The 21,797-nt window shown below is 42.5% G+C and overlaps 1 protein-coding gene across 1 annotated transcript in view; it reads left to right on the top strand.

Annotated features, from left to right (window-relative positions):
• LOC110331206 (ran-binding protein 17) overlaps window positions 1–21,797 on the top strand; it is a 117,415-nt gene that overhangs the window by 72,091 nt on the left and 23,527 nt on the right. Inside the window, exon 12 of the mRNA XM_029546255.1 lies at window positions 12,124–12,290. Coding sequence (XP_029402115.1) covers window positions 12,124–12,290 — 167 coding nt within the window. The remainder of the gene's footprint in view (window positions 1–12,123; window positions 12,291–21,797) is intronic.

Below are 21,797 nucleotides of genomic sequence, written 5' to 3'. Positions count from 1 at the left end.
TTCAGGTGACAGCAGATGCTGGAGAGGATGTGGAAAAAGAGGAACACTCTTCCATTGTTGGTTGGACTGCAAGCTGGTACAACCACTCTGGAAATCAATCTTGCGGTTCCTCAGCAAACTGGACATAGTACTACCAGAAGATGCAGAAATACCTCTCCTGGGCATATACCCAGAAGATGTTCCAACTTGTAATAAGGACACATGCTCCACTATGTTCATAGCAGCCTTATTTATAATAAGCCAGAAGCTGGAAAGAACCCAGATGTCCCTCAACATAGGAATGGATACAGAAAATGTGGTACATTTACACAATGGAGTACTACTCAGCTATTTAAAACAATGAATTGATGAAATTCTTAGGCAAATGGATGAATCTGAAGGATCCTGAGTGAGGTAACCTAATCACAAAAGAACTCACATGATATGCACTCACTGATAAGTGGATATTGGCCCAGAAACTTAGAATACCCAAGATACAATTTGCAAAACATATGGAACTCAAGAAAAAGGAAGACCAAAGTGTGGATGCTTCGTTCCTTCTTAGAATGGGGAACAAAAATACCCATGGAAGGAGTTACAGAGACAAAGTTTGGAGCAGAGCCTGAAGGAACAACCATCCAGAGACTGCCCTACTTGGGGATCCACCCCATAAACAACCACCAAACCCAGAAACTAGGCAGATGCCAACAAGAGCCTGCTGACAGGAACCTGATATAGCTTTCTCCTGCGAGGCTCTGCCAGTTCCAGGAAAATACAGAAGTGGACGCTCACAGTCATCCACTGGACAGAGCACAAGGTCCCCAATTAAGGAGCCAGAGAAATACCTACCCAAGGACCTGAAGGGGACTGAAGCCCCATAGAAGGAAAGTCAATATGAACTATCCAGTACCCCCAGAGTTCCTTGGAACTATACCACCAATCAAAGAAAACACATGGTGGAACTTGTGGCTCTAGCTATATATGTAGCAGAGGATGGCCTAGTCGATCATCAATGAGAGGAGAGGCCCTTGATCCTGTGAAGTCTCTATGTCCCAGTATAGGGGAACTCCAGGACCAGGAATGGGGGTGGGTGTTTTGGGAAGCAGGGGGAGGAGAGAGGGGATAGGGGATTTTCGGAGGGGAAACTAGGAAAGGGGATAACATTTGAAATGTAAATAAAGAAGATATCTAATAAAAAAATTTCAATCTCTTTTGAAATTCAAAGTCTTTTTACAATTCAAAGTCTCTTAACTGTGGGCTCCACTATTACTTTATTACTTCAAAAGGGAAAAATATTAGGGCACAGTTGTAATCAAAGAGGAAATCAAACTCTAACCTAACCATCCAATGTCTGGGATCCACTCACCATCTTCTGGGCTCCTTCAAGGGCTAGGGTCACTTCTCCAGCTCTGCCCTTTGTAGCACACGCCTTGTCTTCTAGGCTCCAGCTGCCTGTACTCCACTGCTGCTGCTGTTCTTGGTGGTCATCTCATGGTACTGGCATCTCCAAAACACTGCTTTCTTCTACTGCAACTGGACTGCACTTTCACAAATAACCTCTCATAGGCTTTTCATGGTGGTAAGCCTCAACTTCTCTCTGCATGACCCCTTCAGTCCTGGCCTTCAACTGCTACTGAGGCTGCACCTTCACCGATGGCCTCTCCTGGCCTCTCACAGTGCCAAGCATCAGCTGCTACCCCTTCATGTTTCAAAACCAGTGCCACCTGGGTGACTCTTATACATTACCAAGTCTGGATGCCAACACGAGATACAATCATGCCTCTGGAACACAGCTTCTTTGTGTTCTCAGGAAACATTTCCCAGAAGGTTTCACCTTAGTGATTCTGGTCTCTTCTTAATCACTGCTAATTTCTTAGCTCCAGCTAACCAGCATCAATTGCCCAGTAATGCAAAGATTTCCCTTTAGTAGTTCTGGTATCTTGTTAATCACAGCTGATTTTTCAGCCCCAGCTAACCAAAACCGTAGAATCTTCACAATCAAAATAGCAATTGCCCTGATAAGAGTCTTTAATCTTCCCTCTGAAATTTCACAAGCCAGGCCTCCATCTTCTGCACTGTTCTCAACATTATCTTCCAAGCTCCTATACAACATCCCACAGAGCTCTTAACACCGAATGGCTCTTCTAGCCCAAAGTTCCAAAGTCCTTCCACAATCCTCCCCAAAACATGGTCAGGTTGTCAGTAATACCCCACTCCCAGTACCAGTTTGTCTAAATCGGGGTTTGTATTCCTGCACAAAACATAATGACCAAGAAGCAAGCTGGGGAGGAAAGAGTTTATTTGGCTTACACTTCCACATCTATGTTTATCACCAAAAAGAAAGTCAGGACAGCAGCTCACACAGGACAGGAACCCAGAGGCAGGAGCTGATGTCGAGGCCATGGAGGGATGCTGCTTACTGGATTGCTTCCTCTAGCTTGCTCAGCTTTCTTATAGAACCTAAGACTACCGCCCAGGGATGGCACCACCCACAATGGGCCCTCCCACCCTTGATCACTAATTGGGAAAGTGTCTTACAGCTGGATCTCATGGAGGCATTTCCTCAAGGGAGCCCCTTTTTCTGATAACTACAGCTTGTGTTAAGTTGACACACAAAGCCAGCCAGTACACTGGCCTTGAACTTATAGTCATCTTGCCCTTGTATCTGAGTAGCTGGAATTGCAGGCATATGACAACTTGCTCATCTCTAATTAAATACTTTAAATGACTCTGTCTTCTATCTTCAAGGGTTTATGAGCTGCCTTTATTTTTTATTGGTGCTATGTATATTCAAAATGAGCATCTTCAAATAATTTTATCAAAGTTTGCTTTTTTGTTTGTTTGTATGTTTGTCGCTGTAGCTCTGACTGTCCTTGAACTCTTATGTAGACCAGGCTGGCCTCAAACTCACATAGATCTGCCTGCTTCTGCCTCCCTAGCACTGGAATTTAAGCCATGCACCATCACACCCTTCCCACTATTGGACAACCACAGTCTGTGTCGCCATATTACCCCTACCCTCCAGTTACATGAGCTCTGAGCCTCTTGGTGGCCTGCAGCTCAAGTGTGCCTGTTGGATGGCAGTTCTTTCAGTAATTTCTATGATTGTATGTCAAGTTCATAGATGTTTTTCTACATTTTTGTTTGTTTGTTTTTGTTTTTGTCTTTGGGTTTTTTTGTTTTTTGTTTTTTGTTTTTTTTTGGTTTTTTTTTTGGTTTTTTGGTTTTTTTTGAGACAGGGTTTCTCTGTGTAGCCTTGTCTGTCCTGGAACTCACTTTGTAGACCAGGCTGGCCTCGAACTCAGAAATCCACCTGCCTCTGCCTCCCAAGTGCTAGGATTAAAGGAGTGCACCACCACGCCCGGCTGTACAAGTTTTAATCTGCTATCAACTGACTTTTTTTGCCTGGCTCCATGAGCTCTTAATGCTGTGACTCAGCCTCCTCAATAGCTGGGCTGTCACTGTAGCCTTTGGCTTTTTGTATCTGGTACTTTCTCACCAAGCTCATAGTTTCCTTAACTTTGATACTGTTTATAAATTTTATAAGAAAGTCATTTTAGGTCTTCGTCTACTGGAGTAATTTCTTACATATTTTTCTACTTATTTATTTTTCTTTTTCTGGATTATATATTCTTATGTATGTCTTGATTTTTTTATTGGATATCAGATATTTTGAGTTTTATTGTACGTAGTGTTTGATTAGGATTTTTGGATTCTGTTCTTTTAGTTGAGTTACTTTGTGATTAATTTCATTCATTAGAGCTGGGGTGACAGCATTTATTTTAGAGTAGTTGAGCCGCATACTAAGAGGTAGCCCTTAGAGAACACTGCAGTGCCCACGTGTTACATGCTTCCCAGGGACTGTTCCGGCCCTTTGGATTAATTACGAGTCTTTTAGCCTTTATCTTTGCAGCTTTGGTGAGTTTCTTCTCTTGTGTGCAAGGAGAGCAATAGAGACTCCTTTACAGCTCTCTGTAACTGATCCCTCTGAGATTCCCACACTCTGGTACTCTGCACACAGTTATAGCTGCCTCAGTCTCCCACATTTCAGCCTTGGCTTTATTTGGACTGCCCTCCCTGCCCTGCAGTCCAGACTGCTTTGGGCGTGCGCTAGCTACCGGCAATTGTAAAGATTACCTCATTCATTCCCCTCTCCTCAGGTTTAATAGTCCTATACTTCTTGTTGTGCAGTAATTGAAAACTGTTGTTTCATATATTTTGTCCTGTTTCTGGTTGTTCATGGCAGGAGGGGAAATCCTCACAGCAGTTAATCCTTTTCAGGAGAGGCAGAAGTTTTGTCTTTCATTATTACAGTTTAGCTTGACATTCTGTTATCTTACATTATAGTAATACTAAGGATTTTAAATCAATTGCAAGCAGCTCTGTTATTCTCCAAGTGTGATAGTCATCAGACCTGAGATCTGCATTTCAGCAGGGTATTGACAAATTATCATGTGAAGGGTGCTGAGAGCAGCCCCATTGCTGCTGTGGACACAGGGACAGTGGGCACTTACTGTGTAACTGATGTGTCAGAGAGGTTCTTGGGTTTGCTCATTTCACCCGAAGAGGGCATCAGACCCCATGACAGATGCTGTGAGCCACCATGTGGTTGCTAAGAATTGAACTCAGGACCGCTGGAAGAGCATCCAGTGCTCTTTCATTCTTAAGAACAAATGTATACCAGAAGTGGGCAGGATAATCTAGGAGCACTGTGTATCCGCATTCCCTTCTGCATCATAGCCATCTGAGGAACAGGAGTAGTGGGTTTTTTGTTTTGTTTTGTTTTTTTATTCTTTATTCTTTATTATTCTTTGAGATCACTTCTCAGCCTTTTGGCTAAGATCAAGTATATTACTCTTTGTGAATCTCATTCAGTATATTTTGATCATATTTTATTGCCTCCTTAAGTCTTTTCAAATCCTCCTACCCCTCCCTGCCCACCTTAATTCCTGTTCTTTCTCTTCTATTACAAAAATAAAACAAAATACACACAAAACAAATTTTTTAAGAAAGACTGATTTATATTAGCCAACTCCTCGTGAGCATAGGGCCTGCCCTGGCGTGTAGTTGATATACCTAGGATTAATCCATTGAAGGGCACTGATTTTCTCTCTTCGGGCAACTTGGTTAGCTTCTTGGTTATTTCTGGGACTTTGTGCTTGTTCCTCCTTCTCCACACTGGGATTTTTATCTTTCTTTTTTTTAAAAAAAATTATTTATTTATTATTACTTATACGAGTACACTGTAGCTGACTTCTGACACACACCAGAAGAGTATATCAGATCCCATGACAGATGGTTGTGAGCCACCATGTAGTTGCTGGGAATTGAACTCAGGACCTCCGGAACAGCAATCAGTGCTCTTAACCACTGAGCCATCTCTCCAGCCCGATTTTTACCTTTCTTAACCTTGTGTAGGTCTTGTACAGTATCTATGAGTTCATATACATATCTGTTGTGTTGTGTCTAGAAAACACTTTCCCAGAAGTCATCCACCACCCTGACTCTGCATTGATCTCTGAGTGCGCAGTCTCTGGGGATCGTGTGACAATGACATCCCACTTAGGACTGAGCACTCCAGAGTCTCTCCCTCTCTGTACATTGCCCAGTGTGGGTCCCTGTGTTATTTACTGTGTACAAGAGAATACACTTCTCTGATCAGAGTTGAGTGAGACACTGATCTGTGGGTATAGAAATGTGTCATTAGGTGTCATTTTAGTGCTGTGTCCATTTCTCAAACTAATACTATTTTTTTCATTAGGCTCATGGTCATCTCAGGTTCTTCCTCATTAACAGTGGTGGACTTCATCCTATTGAGCGTGCCTTAAGTCCAGTTTTTAAACTTGGTTGGATGTTCTCATAACATCCACACCACTCTCACACCAGTGGGCCTAACTTGTAAGCGGTATTGTTGTTGCTCACAGGGTTTATAGCTGGATAACATCGAGGATTATTTTTTCCTTTGATAACATGCACAAAACCTTCCAACACTGAACACTAGCCAGTAGGGATAAAGTTTTCAGTTAAACCCCAGCTAGATTTCTTAGTTCTATGCCATATATATGTGGTATCTTCAGCAATAGTCTTACCATCAAGCTGTAGCATCTAACCAATAGCATTAGGAATACTCAAGAATATTTGAGGGAAAGGTGTATGCTGGACCCTTTTGGCCAATAAAAGAACAGGCATTTTCAACCATTTCTTTAATCCCAGGCACGGTACAGAAAGCATTTGCTAAGTACTTACTGAAAGAATTAAGTAATATTTTCAGTATATAGGTGTGTATAGTATAGCTCAGAAAGTTGTCTCTAAGAGTCTTTCCCATTTTTCCTCGTAGAAGTTAAGCTTGTTTCTTCCTTCCAGCCCCATGCTCCAAGAAATAAGACTCAGACTCAAAATGTATTTATAAATACCTTGGTCATATAGCTAGGCTCTTCTCTAACTATATCATAACTCATTTAATATCTCATTTATTTTAACCTACATTCTGCCCCATGGCCGGTTACCTTTGTTCAGGTGCCATGTGTCCATCTTGTTACAGCTTCCTGGACAAATCTCCCATGCCTGGCTCTATCCCAGAATTCTTTCTGTCTACCAGATGACCCACCTCTATTCTAGCCTTTCCTATAGGTCATGGGTTTTTTTATTTGACAAGTAATACATTCATACAATACACAAGATGTTCTCTCTACACTGCTTTATCATACCTTCCTGCTAGATCTACCTGATAGAAGTTGCAGCTTTGACAGCTGGAAGCCTGGTAGAAAAGGTTTTCATTGTATGTATTGTCTTCCCTTCAACCTCTTATGCTGTCACTTAGGTAAATGACAGGTGAATTGGACCCTGTGCCTTCAGGGTCTAATTGTATGTTGAAAGTAACCACTTGGATTTTTTTTTTTCTCTCGCCATGATACACAAGCAAAAAAAGAGAATTACTGGTTGTGTTTGGACCCTACATAGATTTCAGTTCTATAGCTTTGGTGTAAAGTAATGGTATAGAACCAGATACTTGAGTCAGTAATGTATTAGTTGCTTGCCTAATATTCTGAACATAGTATTTGTAACTGTAGTTACCTAGTATTCATTAATGTTTATAGTTTCAAGCTACATTTTGTTTGTCGGTTTGTTTGTTTGTTTTGAAACAGAGTCTTACTATGTAGCAATGGCTGGCCTGGAACTCATTATGTAGACTAGCCTGGCCTCTAACTCACAAAGATCCCACTCCCCTGTCTCTGCTCCTGAATACGGGGATTAAAGGCATTCACTGTCAAGTTGGCTTTCAGTTAACTTTTTGAGCACCTCTCTTCCACTACCTTCATTCTTTTACAAGTACAGAGCAAGGTCTAGGACCTACAAAAGGCTGCTCTTAATGAGTCCCAACTCACTGGTTCAATAATTATCATTTATTCAAATGCATGTACTAAGTAGTGTTCTAGGCCTTGGCAATGCTGAGTGGACTAAGACAGGAAAGCTTGTATTTTCATGGTGAGTGATAAATTAAGTAAAGGAACGTTCACACAAGATGATGCCAAGTCAGAACTGTTAAATCATTCTAGTGAGGCAGTAGCTAGAGAATGAGGAAGTGTGCAGTTCCTGAAGCCATGGTAAGGGAAGGTCCTGGGATCAGCTGTGGGCGTGGCTACAGTCCACGTGGAGGGAAAGAGCAGCACTAAGCGCTCTTTCTGGATAAGCTGTACTGGCTGGCAAGGCAGCTTAGTGGCACAAGTATTTGGCTAGGAAAAGTGAGGGCAAGCAAGATGTTCAGTCAACTACATACCACCTATAAAATGTGTCAGTAAAATGTATGTAAATGTCAGGGTAGCTATCTTGCCATTTCTAACATTCTTGAATGGGTGTTCTGTGTTACTATAATATTAATAGTGAAACATTGAAGAAATACATTAGAGTTTAGTGGGATTGTACATCAGTTTTTCCCTTCACGAATAGTTGATGCTAAAGAGTGGAGACTGCTGTGAATCTGTTTAGTAGATAGGCTTTGTGTTTAAGGGGGATTGAAAGCTAGGAAAATGCTTAGAAAATGAAAGAGGGGCGAGCCTGCCATTGGGGGAGCACTGTCACCGTCTGTGGGAGTTGGGTCCTCGTACACCGCACAGCAGAGCAAGCTTGGGCTGTATGTACTGCACACCATAACTGTGAAGTCAGACAGCTCAAAACAAGCACCTGGATTCATACTCGCCTCCTTCCAAAGCCACTAGTCTCCTCCAGTAACCCTTCTGTTCTGGAAATTGCCTTTCGGACTACATTTTCCCAAGACCTTCCTCTCTGTGCTATGATGAATGTTGAGCTGAAGCCAGATTTTAACTCTGCCCCGTTACATCTTCCTGACTCTGTTGTGCAGCTCCTGTACAGTTAACTTTCCAGAGCACTTTCCATTGGTGGGCCTTAGTAAGCAGGAGGGCTATTAGTGATGTGTTTGATTCCTGTGGAGACCACTTGTAAGAGAGTCAGAGCACTTGGCTTGCTCAGTGCCAAACAGTGAATTGCTAGAGAGATCAGAGCACCAAGTAGGTATCAAAACATTTCCAAACGTGTCTACCTTATAGATGTGATCCTTTGCAAAATAGTCTAAAAATCAAGAAGTGGCATCAAATCTAAACATCCGTGGTGTGTGCCCACTCGCTGAGAAATCACTATTTGACTCTGACTCCTGCAAGAGAGTTTCCTCTGCAGATAAAGATGGGACAATGCTAATGTCTCATATTTAGCACTGTTCATCCTGTTTCGACCAAATGCCTGTGATCCTTATGATTCCACACATTTAACACTACCTAGAAATAACATTTATCCTTTTCAAAGCCCCAACCGTAAACCAACCATAATGGAGCCCCTTGCCTTTATTGCAAAGCCCTGTGCTCCAACCTTTGAGTCTAAAGTGTTTACCAGGCTTTTCTGCAGCTGACTCAGTGGATTGGACCCTTTTAATGCAACTTGCATGGCAGTGTGGTCACCAAATGATGTGAAGTCTTTAAATTTTATATATGATTGATAGCATATTGCTCTTTACTTTCATGACCAGGGCTTCAAATGCAGAAAAATGAAGGAGGAAAAAAAAAAAGGAAAAAAACTCACGAAGTGAGTGTTTGACTCCTGGGCTGCCCCCCAGAGTTAGTAGAGCATGGGGTTTCTTCCTGCAGAGTACCCTGGGGCTTGGGGTGTGGTGAAGAGTGAAGACATACATCAACCTGGAGCTTTGAGAAGCTGAGGGCTGCTCCTTTCTTAAAAGATGTCTTACGCTAGTGAACTGCTGTCCAGACCACGACCTTCTTTCAGCCTCTCATTCCTCAGGATCCTGCATGGGCAACCATTATCCTGTCTGTATCTCAGAAGCCCTCAGACCTCCTCTTCTATTTCTAGGACACAACTCCATAATTATGTGACCATTTTCAAGCTGGAATGCTTTTCCTTGCTAAGTATTACTAAACACGGGCCCTACCTTCTCTGGAGCACTACTGTCTCGGGCTCGGTTAGCGCACGGGCCCTACCTTCTCTGGAGCACTACTCTCTCGGGCTNAGCGCACGGGCCCTACCTTCTCTGGAGCACTACTCTCTCGGGCTCGGTTAGCGCACGGGCCCTACCTTCTCTGGAGCACTACTCTCTCGGGCTAGTTCAGCTTCCCATTTTCCAAGTCCCTCTCAGACCTCGGATCTATAAGACATTCATATCTCAAACATAAGATGAACAAGACACTATTTCTCAGCTTCCCCTCCCCTTCTTGCTTTTTGTTTGTCTCTGTTTCGTTTGACTTGAGTTTTGGTTTTTTGAATCAAGATCTCATATAGCCTAGGTCAGATCTTCCTGCATCCACCTCCCAGGTATAGGGATTACAGGCTTGTGCTGCCAAGCGTGGCCTCGCAGTCTGAGTCTCTTGCGAGGTTACACTACCTGCCAGTTTTGTTTCTCTTTAGTAATCAAAAAATTGCCAGGGATTGTGCCGACATGTCTTCAATAACCAAAAAATGTGAGTAGTATCACACTAACCATATTAAGATTCTAAATCACTAGCTGGGCGTGGTGGCGCACACCTTTAATCCCAGCACTCGGGAGGCAGAGGCAGGCAGATTTCTGAGTTTCGAGGCCAGCCTGGTCTACAGAGTGAGTTTCAGGACAGCCAGGACTACACAGAGAAACCCTGTCTCAAAAAAAACCAATAAATAAATAAATAAGATTCTAAATCACTGGTCACTGAAATGGGATAAACTAGAGAATCCCTGGACTTTAAGCTCCCCCCTCCCATACTCCTGCTTCCTCTCCCTCCCCTCACTTGAGTATGCTAGACATGTGCTATACCACATAGCTTCATCTATAGCCTTTCCTTATTTAAAAATGTAAATGATACCTAATTCTCAGTAGTTGTTAGAAGTTAATGTGGTAAGAACTGGGGGTGTAGCTCAGTTGTAGAGTGCTTACCTAGGGTGCATGGAGTCCTGGACTAAGTCCCTAGAACTGCAGAGCATCAGCATGGTGGCTTGGGCCTGTTAATCTCAGGACCAGCACTGAGAAGGCAGATTGAGGAGGAACAGAAGTTCAAGGTCATCCTTGACTACATAGCAAGTTAGAAGACAACTTAGGATGTGTGAGACCCTGTCTCCAAAGAAAAAATGAAGAGTCAGTAATTTTAGTATATAAAGGAAATTATAACTGGTTACATAATGATTTCTTGCTTAGAAAACTTTGAATAACATCTCTGTTAATTCAAATTAAATGTATCTCCATCTATTTTTGGAAGCTCTCATGTAGGAACTGAACCCACATTGTTAACCTTCCATCCTCATTCCCTACCCATCTCATCTGCAAACCAAAGTCTCACTCACCTTCAAATTGTCCCCTCCTTTATGCTCTGAGTGACAGCCCAGTAGGAAGTGCAATCTGTCCCTCTTATAGGGTGGTGGCTAGTTAGGTTTAGTTTTGTGGGTACCAAGGACCCAATCCCCAGAGCCTTATGTGTGCTGTACCACAGCCAGCACCACCCCATTGTTATAAAAAAAATTGGTGCTTGTGTGTATTTTTACGTAATACTTGGTTTTAATATAGTTATTGACGATACAGATTCATGGTCCAACTTCTTATTCATTGTCCAACCCTGATCTTATTGTGTTCTAAGGATATGGCTTTGGACAAGTCACTTAACTCTCTAAACCTCACCTATAAAGTGAGGATAGCTATTACATGCCGTGGTAGAAGATTAAAAACAAGCATCTGTGTAAACCGTTCAAAAATCTCACTCCAAAGTAACGATGCAGTCAGTAAACCGAAGCTGTCCAGTTCCCACCATGCTGATAGCTCTTGTCCTTTCCCTGAAAGGCTTCCTCTTTCTGTCTCGTTGACATAGCCTTTCCAAGCTATCTCAAGCCATGTCCTTTACCCAACTCACTTTGACCACCATTGAAACATGGTCTTTCCCTCCAAATGCAGCAGTGAGGACTGGGAGGAGAGGCCATTTCAGGAAGTACCTGTCATGCATACACGTACAAGGACCTGAGTCAGATCCCAACTCCCCCTGTAAAATGGCAGGCAGCACAGTTCTGGGATCCCAGCTGTGGGATGGTGGAGACAAGAAGATCCCTGGGGCTTGCTAATCAAATTAGTAAGCTTCAGGCTCAATGAGAAGTCCCTGCCCCAAAATTAAGTTAGCAAGTGATTGCATAAGATACCTCTGGCATCTTCCTGATGTGTGTCCAGCTTCCACATGCATGTGCACTCACCAAAAACAAACTCCCAGCAGCAGCAGTGTGTGTGAGCATGTGACTCTTTCATAGATCATTTTATACTATAGTGACCTCTGTGGAAAGCCATGGCAGTGTTTAAGTGTGCACCTATTTCCTCTGAAGTACTTTATACTAACTAGATGCTGATAACGGGTCAAATTGAACAGGGGTTGTTCAAGTCCCAAAGGGGAACTTCTGTCCAGTTCAGACCAGGAATCATTTTCTTGCTAGTGTTTCTCTGTGCAAGACTCTGTAATAGATATAAGGCTTAAAGTAAGAAAGAAGCCAAAGCCGTTCTCTCAAGGATTTAGAGTTTCACAGAGTGTTTTGAAATCCTGACTCTTTTTAATGGAGACAATGTATCGAATAATCAAACAGTTGAGTAACGGGAGTAAATTGTTTTTATTGTTTGTACAGACACAGTGGTCTCCTCCAGCTGCTGTACCAGTTTAGACTACATGGTCACCTATCTCTTCAAGCACATAGCAAAAGAAGGGAAGAAGCCACTTCGAAGCAGAGAGGCTATGCAGGCTGGTCAGAGACTGTTACATTTTATGCAACAAAACCCAGATGTCCTGCAGCAGGTAACCTCACTTAAAGTGTTTCCCAGAAGCCAACCCGGCCTCTGGTCTTTTATGAGCATTTATCAAGGTATTTAGTAACCATTCTTGTTGAAAGTTTTCCTGGACAGTGGAGAGTGCACGGGCTGAATTCAAGGTTACCCACCCATTAAAATCCCAATGCTGTTGAGTTCACTGCAGAATTCACAGAGGGTGGTTCATTTGAGGCCAAGAAGAGTGGCACAGAAGACCTCAGCCTTCTCCCTGGGCCCTGGGCAGTACCTGCTGAAGAGCGCATGAAGGGCCTGGCTGCTGGAACAGCCCCGCTGCTCCTGCTCCTGCTCCTTGCAGACAGCCTGCTAGGAGGCGTCCAGTCCTGAGAGTGTAAGGAGCAGTTGTTCTGTAAACACTAGGGAGTCCTGCTGTGTTCCGATAGTAGGCGGTGTCCCCACACATTCGTCGTATGTGATCGTGCTGCAGCTCCCTTGTCTTCAGCTGTGGTTTCTAACTGGCTGATACAGGCCAAGTCCAAGTGTATGATCGTTTTAAATAGCTCACTTCCACCAATCTGAGAAACTACATACAGAAGAAATGAAATGCCAAGAATATTCCAAAAAGAATAAAGCCATTTTGCAGATATACAATCACTACGGTTGATGTTTCTACTTCTACAGAATTTAGGAAATGTCTGGTACACTGTTTTCAGCTTTCTTCTGTCACAGGTATATCCATAATAGTCTGATTTACAGAAGTAAATACTTCAACTGACTCTATTGTCATTAGTGAGCAACGTTATCTTAGTCTGTACACTAAATCACTGCACATGGACATGATGAAACAAGAGTAGGAAGCCCCAGAAGAGGCTTCCTTCCGACTAATGGCTTTGCTAGTACTTAAATGAAATTAGGAAAGTCTTATGTGTGGTGACGTTTCAGCTGACTAATGCTTTCCAAGGACAGATGACAAGAATGTAATTCATTCATACTTTGAGTAACTAGACAAGTGCTAATTACTGTAGGCCCATTACTATTTGCTGTGTCCCTGAAACTATTCAACTAATTGATAATGTTTGGGGGAAAAAATGAGTAGGCTAGAATTCATTGAGGATCTGGTCAGTGCGTTTCTAGCTTCTCCATGGGTGTCTGTTACCCATGATGGCATGCTCTAAGTCAGTGAAGCTCAGCCTTCTCATGGACAGCGTGCACATGAGGGCTCTAGTGTACTCCAGCCTGTACCAGTGGTGACTGGCTCTGCATGGGACTAGAGGTGTGGGGCTCTTCAGGATCTGAGTGATCTGCTTCATTTAATGTGTGCAAAGTGCAAAAACAAGTAAGATTTATAAAGATGAAATTAATCAACTAGTCCTATTAACATAGAAATAATAGGAACTCACACAGAAGGGAAGGACTATAAAAGAAGTCTTTTTTTGTTGTTGTTTTGAAGATTTATTTATTTAGTATATGTAAGTATACTGTAGCTGTCTTCAGACACACCAGAAGAGGGCGTCAGATCTCATTACGGATGGTTGTGAGCCACCATGTGGTTGCTGGGATGTGAACTCAGGACCTCCCAAAGAACAGTCAGTGCTTTTAACCACTGAGCCATCTCTCCAGCCTGAAAGAAGTCTTATGTAACTCCAGAACTGCCTAGAAATGTAACTGTCATGGTCCCCAGTTTTACAGATCCATACACTGGGTGCCTGAGGATTTACCAGAAAGTAAAGGAATTGGAATTTGAACCCAGGTCCATTTAGTTCCAAAGCTCACATCATCACAGCTCGCACCACTGAGTCAGGGCATGTCAGAGTTATCCAGATGGCTGCCTGTGCAAAACACACATCCCTGTCATGGTGAGGACGCACTTCTCCCATACTGCCACCTGCAAGACACTACTATGCAGGCACAGACAGGAGTCTACCGGCTTAGAGAATCGAAGGGTACAAATACCCAAGGGTATGCTAGAAATCAGGCCCAGCCTACGATGACAAAGGACAAGTCCACAACCGAGTGAGTCCCTCCTGTGTGAAGTCAGCCATCGTCCATTGTTGTCCCTTCAGCTGTGGCCAGGCACTTCAAAGTTGGTTGAAAATTTTAGCAAAGATCAATAGGCTGCAAGCAAGTAAAATGTCTGTGCAAGAGATCAGCCAGTGCGTCCTTACGCAGGGTCCAGGCGTTTGTGCAAGAGATCAGCCAGTGCGNTTGTGCAAGAGATCAGCCAGTGCGTCCTTACGCAGGGTCCAGGCGTTTGTGCAAGAGATCAGCCAGTGCGTCCTTACGCAGGGTCCAGGCGTTTGCTGGTTTAAGTCATTTCTGTGTGTTAATGAGGCTTGGTAACCTTTCACTTTACAGCACATGACTAAGTAGTGATATATCTTTATTAAGCAGTGGAATACATTCTATTTATTTGGGATGTAAGCTTTCAGATAACACTTTAAATATTAATGACTGGTCTCTGGTAGTCAGCATAAATATGATTTGCATTAGCACTAGGTTATATCATCTTGAGTGCCTCTGATGTCAACTATTGGGTATAGTCATATCTGACATCATCTCCTTAGGTCACTGACAACTTTGACCTCTATTCTTATGCACAGTTTCTGTCATCTCAAAAGCTCTTTTGAATTGATTTGAAATTTTGACTCTTCCCTTTATGAGGCAGTAAAATTGATAATTATTCAGATGGGAACTGAGCACTGAGTGAAAAATCAATTCCACCCGCTCTCTGCTGCGTATAAAATTACTTCTGAGTCTGCTGGACTGAACGGATGGCCAGAGTAAAAGCAGCAGGCAGGAGTGGTGGGAAGAATTAGCTGGACAGAGCTAATAGCCTGGAGGGCTGGACCTGGAAAGGAGGGAGTGGGCCAGTTGGGGGTTATTATGAGCAGGGATGGGCCCATTGATCATCTGTTTACATCAGCTTTCCAAGACCTTATAAATCAGCCCTGAAGAGTGGCAGACCCAAGATTCACTCTCACCAGTGGGGCTTGTATTAGATTATTCTCATTTTCACACTCAGATGAAAAGTGAGCCATTGATTATTCATTGGCTGCCCATTAAATGCTGTTTTTATAGATGATTTGCCTATCACAGAAGGTAATGAACAAGGTTGCTGCTTCATAACTGAGGTCTCAGTTTTCAAGGCATCTGTGTCATTAAGTAATGCCTAACCCTATTAAAAGGAATGGGTTACAAATTGCTTAACAGTGCTGAAAAACTAGACCCTAATGACTAATTGTGCCTGGAGTTTAGAGAGGGTTTGTCAGCTCTTTAAACTAAACGGATGCAATGATACTGCAATTATTTACTGGTTTGAACTGTTTTCCCCCCACCCTGGACATATTTGGCTAGAAGCATAACTGCATGGAGAGTGTCAATACCAAACTGCAAAAGTGACCTCCTCAAGCTTCCGTAGAGAAACCCACACCTTTATGGGACATTTGTGTGCTGGAACTGGAGAAAGACATGCCTCTCACCTGGAAGTATGTTTATTATGGCCTGTCATGTGACTAGAGATCTTCCACGGTTTGTGAACAGACTTTGTAAGGATTAAAGTTTATTACATGTGAAGAGTCATTGAATTTAAGTTAGCCTGTTTGAGTAAGAATTGTCAGCTTACTAGAACTGCTTCAACTTTACATCTGAGTAAAACCCAGATTGCGTAAATTAGGGGAGAAGAATTACCCAAGTATATTTAAACTAAAAACTTAAGAAGAGACCAGCAGGGGGCTGGTGAGATGGCTCAGCAGGTAAGAGCACCCGACTGCTCTTCTGAAGGTCCTGAGTTCAAATCCCAGCAACCACATGGTGGCTCAAACCATCCGTAATGAGATCTGACTCCCTCTTCTGGAGTGTCTGAAGACAGCTACAGTGTACTTACATATAATAAATAGATAAATAAATCTTTAAAAAAAAAAAAAAAAAAAAAGAGACCAGCAGTAGCAATGGTCAGACTGCTAATCACCACTGACTAGCAGTAGGTGAGAGTGAACTGCATAGGAACTTAGAGATAACATTTATATATGATTTTTTCTATTTCATTACTAGTCATGCTAAATGTTTACATTCAAATCCAATAGATCAGCATTCATTTGGGTATGTGAAAAGACAAATAGCTGTGCTCAAATTAGGTGAGTGTAAAATTGAGGGACATGATGAATTCTTTTAAAACTTTAAGGGCACTTGATGCAGAATCCTCTCTGCATAGAATGTCCTTAAAGCACTGGCACCTTGTGCTTGAGAAGAGCAGTGCCTATGGCTTCACTGTCACTGAGTGGGCGCTGGTTAGCATGCTGATCAGTTACATTGCGATTCTAGTCTCCTGTCTCAGTGCAGTGCAGAGCAGAGTTGGAGCAGTTAGGCTGGGGCGTCTCTTTCCCAGCCTTGACTAACTCCCGACTTGGCTCAAATCAGCTCTACTAAAAATGCAGAGTTCTAAATAAAATGCAGAGAAACTCTAAATATGGTTTTCTTTCTCTTCTTTTCTTTTCATTTCATCTATTTTTTATTCATTTGTTTGTTTGCTAGCATACCATTTAACTAGAAGGTGTGAAGAGCTGTCAAGAGCTATAAGAATCATACTTCAGTAGGGACGTAAGCGAAAAGAACATTCAGCCTTTTCCTCAATCAGTCAGTCAATCAATGAAAATTGCTTTTGTATAGTGCTCTTCATGACATGCATCCCAAAGTGAATTACAGCGAAAGGGAAATCATCTGCTCTTTTTTTCATCTCCATATTTAGACTGAAATGATATTGCTCAACATTTTGACATACTATACAAGACATCTTTCATACTTAAGAATCCATTCCTTAATACTGAGTAGGAGAAAGTGCCGACACATGTTTAACTGGTGTGGAGACTTTGGTCTATGGACTTATTTAGCAAGTGTCTTAAGGACAGAAAACATTTAGACAAATAAAATACACTCATGTTTCTTATTTAACTCTTTAAAAAGTAATTAGCTATATGTTCTAATACTAATGAAAGCATTTCTCATGATCCTTAAACTTTAAAAAGGTGCCCTCCACTTAGCCAGCTAGTTTTGGCTGGTTAAGTGGAGGGCTGAAAAGGTGGTACTAGGCTGAAACAGGCCATAAGTTGGCAGAGTCAAAAATAGGTACTTAGATTTTTGTGGCAATTGCACTCATAGATGTTACCTTAGTCCTTTTTGTAGAAATTTATGCATATACTATGTATTCTTTTTAGGAAAAAAACAATACTAGCAAAATGTAAGACCCACACAAAGCCCATGCGCAGGCACTGCCTTCAGTTCTTTGTGTGTAGTTTCTGACATCATCATCATCAAGTATCTCTGTGAGGGGTTTTAGCATCAGCATTTCACAGATGTAGAAACTGAGGTAGAAAAAGTCAAGTATATTTCCCACGGTTACATTCTGCAGCTGAAGGACTACACCATTCAACCTTCCTTTGTGTCTTTATTTTGCACTCTTTGTAGACATTAGTTATCCCTAACAATGGCTTTCATTTTGACATTTTGTACAGGCCTATAATGCATTTTTATCATGTGCCCACAATCACTCTCTCTTTTTCCTCTTTCATACCTATGGTTCCCCTTTCTGAAGAACTAAGATGTTACCAGAGGTCTCTCTAAACCCTGGGTTGATGGACTTACCCACAAATATCTGCTCCCTCTGCTGGTGGCTTCTCGTCTAAGGACGTCTGTCATACTGTGTTTTGTCCCACTGGGTCATCGCAAGGTAGAATGATTTAGAGTGGTCATCCTTTTAGAAAACAAAGCATTATTAGGTGTGCATCTAGGTGTTTGTGTGTTTGCACATGAATGCAGTGCCTGTAGAGGCCAGAAGAGTGCACTGGGTTCCCTGGGCCTAACATGGGTACCGGGAACAGAACCTGGGTTCTCTGCAAGAGCAGCAAGTGCTCTGAACCATCAAACCATCTCTCTGTAACCCAACTATGTACTGCAGTTGGGACAAAGTAGACGGACAATAGCCCAAAGAGGCAGTGTGCAAGGACAAAGGAGTTTTTCAACCAGCTGGTGGGGACATAGGCTCAGTGGCCCCAGTCTTATCTCTGAGGCAGAGCCGAGCTTCCTCTCCCTTACTATTGTATACCCAGTGCCTTCACTAACTCTGTAGGAGGTAAGGAGGGTATAAAACTTAGCACACATTTCCTGAAGAAATGAGTCGGGTAGTGTGACTGCCTCGTGGTGAGTGGTGGTCTCTGGGACTTTCCCTAGAATATCTTTGAGGTTATTTTTGAAGTTTCCTTTTCTTTCCTTAATCTTTTCTGTTTTTATGCATATAGGCATTTTTGCCTTCATATGTTTCTGTGCAACACTTGCATGCCTGTTGCTCTTAGAGGGCAAAAGAGGGTATGAGATGCCTTGGAACTGGAGTTACAGAAGGTTGTGAGCTGCCAGGTGGGTATTGGTAATCAAACCTGAAACTCTGGGATGGTGGTCAGTGTTGTTGACCACTGAGCCATCTCTCCAGCCCGCTTCGGTGTTTGCTCTCACCTGGTGTCTCTAGGAGGCTTGCAGATGGCTCACAGAGGTAAATGTCTTTCTACCACTCCCCACCTCTCCTCTCTGTCTCATCCATAATCTCAGATGCACTCATCACATCATTCTGATGAGGCCTAGTTGCTTTGATCCTCTGTGCCTTTCCTGGCCATTGCCAAGTGTATTAAGTAATCAGGTTTCTCTAGAGCAGTAGGTTCTCACTCAGCCCGTGGGTCTCAACCCTGTGGGAGGGGGCAGTGTCAAATGGGGGGTCACCTGAAACTAACTAGCAAAATTACTGTTAGGAAATAACGACAAAAATAATGTTATGGTTGAGGGTCCCCACAACATGAGCTGTATTAAAGGTCACAGCATTAGGAAGGACAAGAACCACTGAACTAGAGGAGCGGAGCTGATACAATGAATCTATGTATATTGAAAGAGGATGTATTAGTGGCTTAGATGTTGTGGTCTGACTAGTCTAACAATGGCTATCTCCCTACAGAAAAGCCCAGAATCCACTAGTTTTTCAATCTACAAACTTTGATGCCTCAGTCTATGTGCAATACATGTTGAAACCCCAAACAAGGAATGCCTTAGCAGCGGGGTGCATGAAAATTCCAGTGAGAGTGGGGACAAGCAGGGAAAGTTAAAAGCCTCCTCCTTCCATGTCCTTTTATACAGGCTGCCACCAGAAATTGTGGCCCACATCTAGGTCTTCCCACCTCAAATGATCCAATCAAGAAAACTTGCTCACATGTGTGTCCATGTGCTTGGGTTTCAGTTGATTCCAGATGGAGCCAGGTTGACAACCAAGATCAGCCAACACACCAAGTGTCACCAGCAAATGTGCTTGCTGTTCCTGTCAAGCCAAGCAGCAAATATTAGTGAAGACAGGAAAGAAACCCACAGTTAAAAGCAAACATCCTCTCTAAAGGGGGTGGCTTCATTACATCTCCAAAAACTAGCTAACCGTTGCCTTCCCAGACACATTGGAATTTGTCCTAAATCAATGCAGAGATTTGTGTCTCTTAGTATTGGCCACTAGCTACTAATTAAAAACAAAACAATAAAGAGAAAAAATAAAAAACATCAGAAGTCCGCAGGCCCTGTGTGTGAGTGTGGGTCTCAGTTTCTTATCTGTACAGTCTGGGATTATAAGGACAGGACGAGCTGAGCCTTCCAGTATGGAGTGCACAGTGTGGACAGTGCCTCATGGCTCAGTCCCGTAGCACTGTCTTAGATGGCGTTGTAATCTTGATTTTTTTTTTCATAATTTTTGAAGCACTTTTGATCTTTTTTAATATAGTTATTTTGGTTTTTCTTATCCTATTTTGCTTTTTTATTACCAGGTTTTTTTGAGACAAAAATCAAGAGTGTTCTCTATCTGTGGGAGGAAGGAAAGGGCGAGAGGGGGAGGGATGGGAGAGAGATCTAACTATTAAGGATAAAGTTAAAATGCATAAGAAGGCCAGGACTAAGCCAGAACAGCTAGGTAACAACAGGTAATAAAAGTCTAAGAAAGCGGGAGGCTGGAGACGTGGCTCAGCGTTTAAGAGCACTGGCTGCACTTCCAGAGGGCCTAAATTTAAGTCCTAGCACCTACATGGCAGCTCACAACAGTCTGTAACTCCAGTTTCAGAGGATCTCCTGGCCTCTGTGGACATTGCACTTACATGGAACACAGAAATATATACAGGCAAAAACACCTGTATAATAAAATAGTTGTTTAAATTCAAGAGGGAATAAACCTTTAACGGATGAAGGACTCTGGCTGGAGAGAAGGTTCAGTCAATAAAGAGCTTGTCTTGCCTCATGCATGCAACCACAGCCCTGCACAAAGGTGGTCCCTGGGGCTTACTTCCCAGCCAGCCTAGCCTACATGGCGGGTTTCAAGCCAAGGAGAGACCCTGTCTCAAAAAGCAGGCTGTTAACACCTCTATAATTAACAACCAAGGTTGACCTCTGACTTTTGCACGCACACACACACACACACACACACACACACACAAAGCATTGCAAGTATTGCCACCAAAGACAAGTTGGTAAAGTTCATGTTTTAATTTTTAAAAATAGAAAAGTAGGGGCCTATGAGGTGGTTCAGGGTAAGGGTACTTCCCACCATGGCTGTTCTTTGATCCCAGGGATTCACGTGCTGGAAGAGCAGACATCTACAGATTGTCCTCTTTTCTTCATGCATGTGCAATGGTGTGTGCATGCGCACAGATCAATGGATGATAGATAGATAGATAGATAGATAGATAGATAGATAGATAGATAGATAGAATTTTAAGAGTTAAAAACTAGCAATTTTTATTAAAATGATATTTTACCTGTAGTATTATAAAAGTATCTGTTCCTTTAGAACAAATCATGTTTTCTTTTAGAAGAATAGCTATTGTCTTAATCTTTTCCTTAAGTATGTCTGCTCCTTTGATTTTGGTTGTTAGGCATACTTGTTGGGTAACTATTTAAGCTGCAATATAGATGTCATCATATTAATGTAACTATAACAGTCACTTTTATGGTGTGCCACCTTTCCTCTTAAGATCTCGTACATCTTGACACTTGTCCAGGCCTCCGCACAGTCTGATTCTTTACAGTGGCCCAAGGGCATCTATAAAAGAAATACCCAAAATATTAATTTTCCAAATCACAGTCTATAAGCATGATTTTTAACTGTAAGTCTATAATTGTTGTACACTACCGAATAATAATTTGAATAAGCCAAATGGCAATGCCAAGATTCTACCTCAATATAAAATAGCCCTTCTGAAACGTCAGGGAAAACGTCAGGTCTACATGTGGGTCAGGGAAAGAAGAAGCGCTGCCAATATTGTTCAAGTTAACAGAGCAGAGAGGGCTCCCTCCCCATGAGGATGTGTGTTCTCACCTCTAAGCACAGTGGAAGGATGCAATCCATTGATAGCGGAACTTGCCTTATTAATTGAAAGGAATGGAATCCACCAGATGTAGCCCAGGCCAGTAGAGAGTTGGGTGACTAAGCAACAGCAAAGAGACCATATTGAGCGAGCCAGAATCCAGTCTCCAA

Source organism: Mus pahari, chromosome 14 (assembly GCF_900095145.1).
Source record: "Mus pahari chromosome 14, PAHARI_EIJ_v1.1, whole genome shotgun sequence".
NCBI classification, from domain to species: domain Eukaryota; kingdom Metazoa; phylum Chordata; class Mammalia; order Rodentia; family Muridae; genus Mus; species Mus pahari.
Note: the sequence above shows the minus strand (reverse complement) of the source record. Positions and strands in the feature narration are given on the sequence as shown.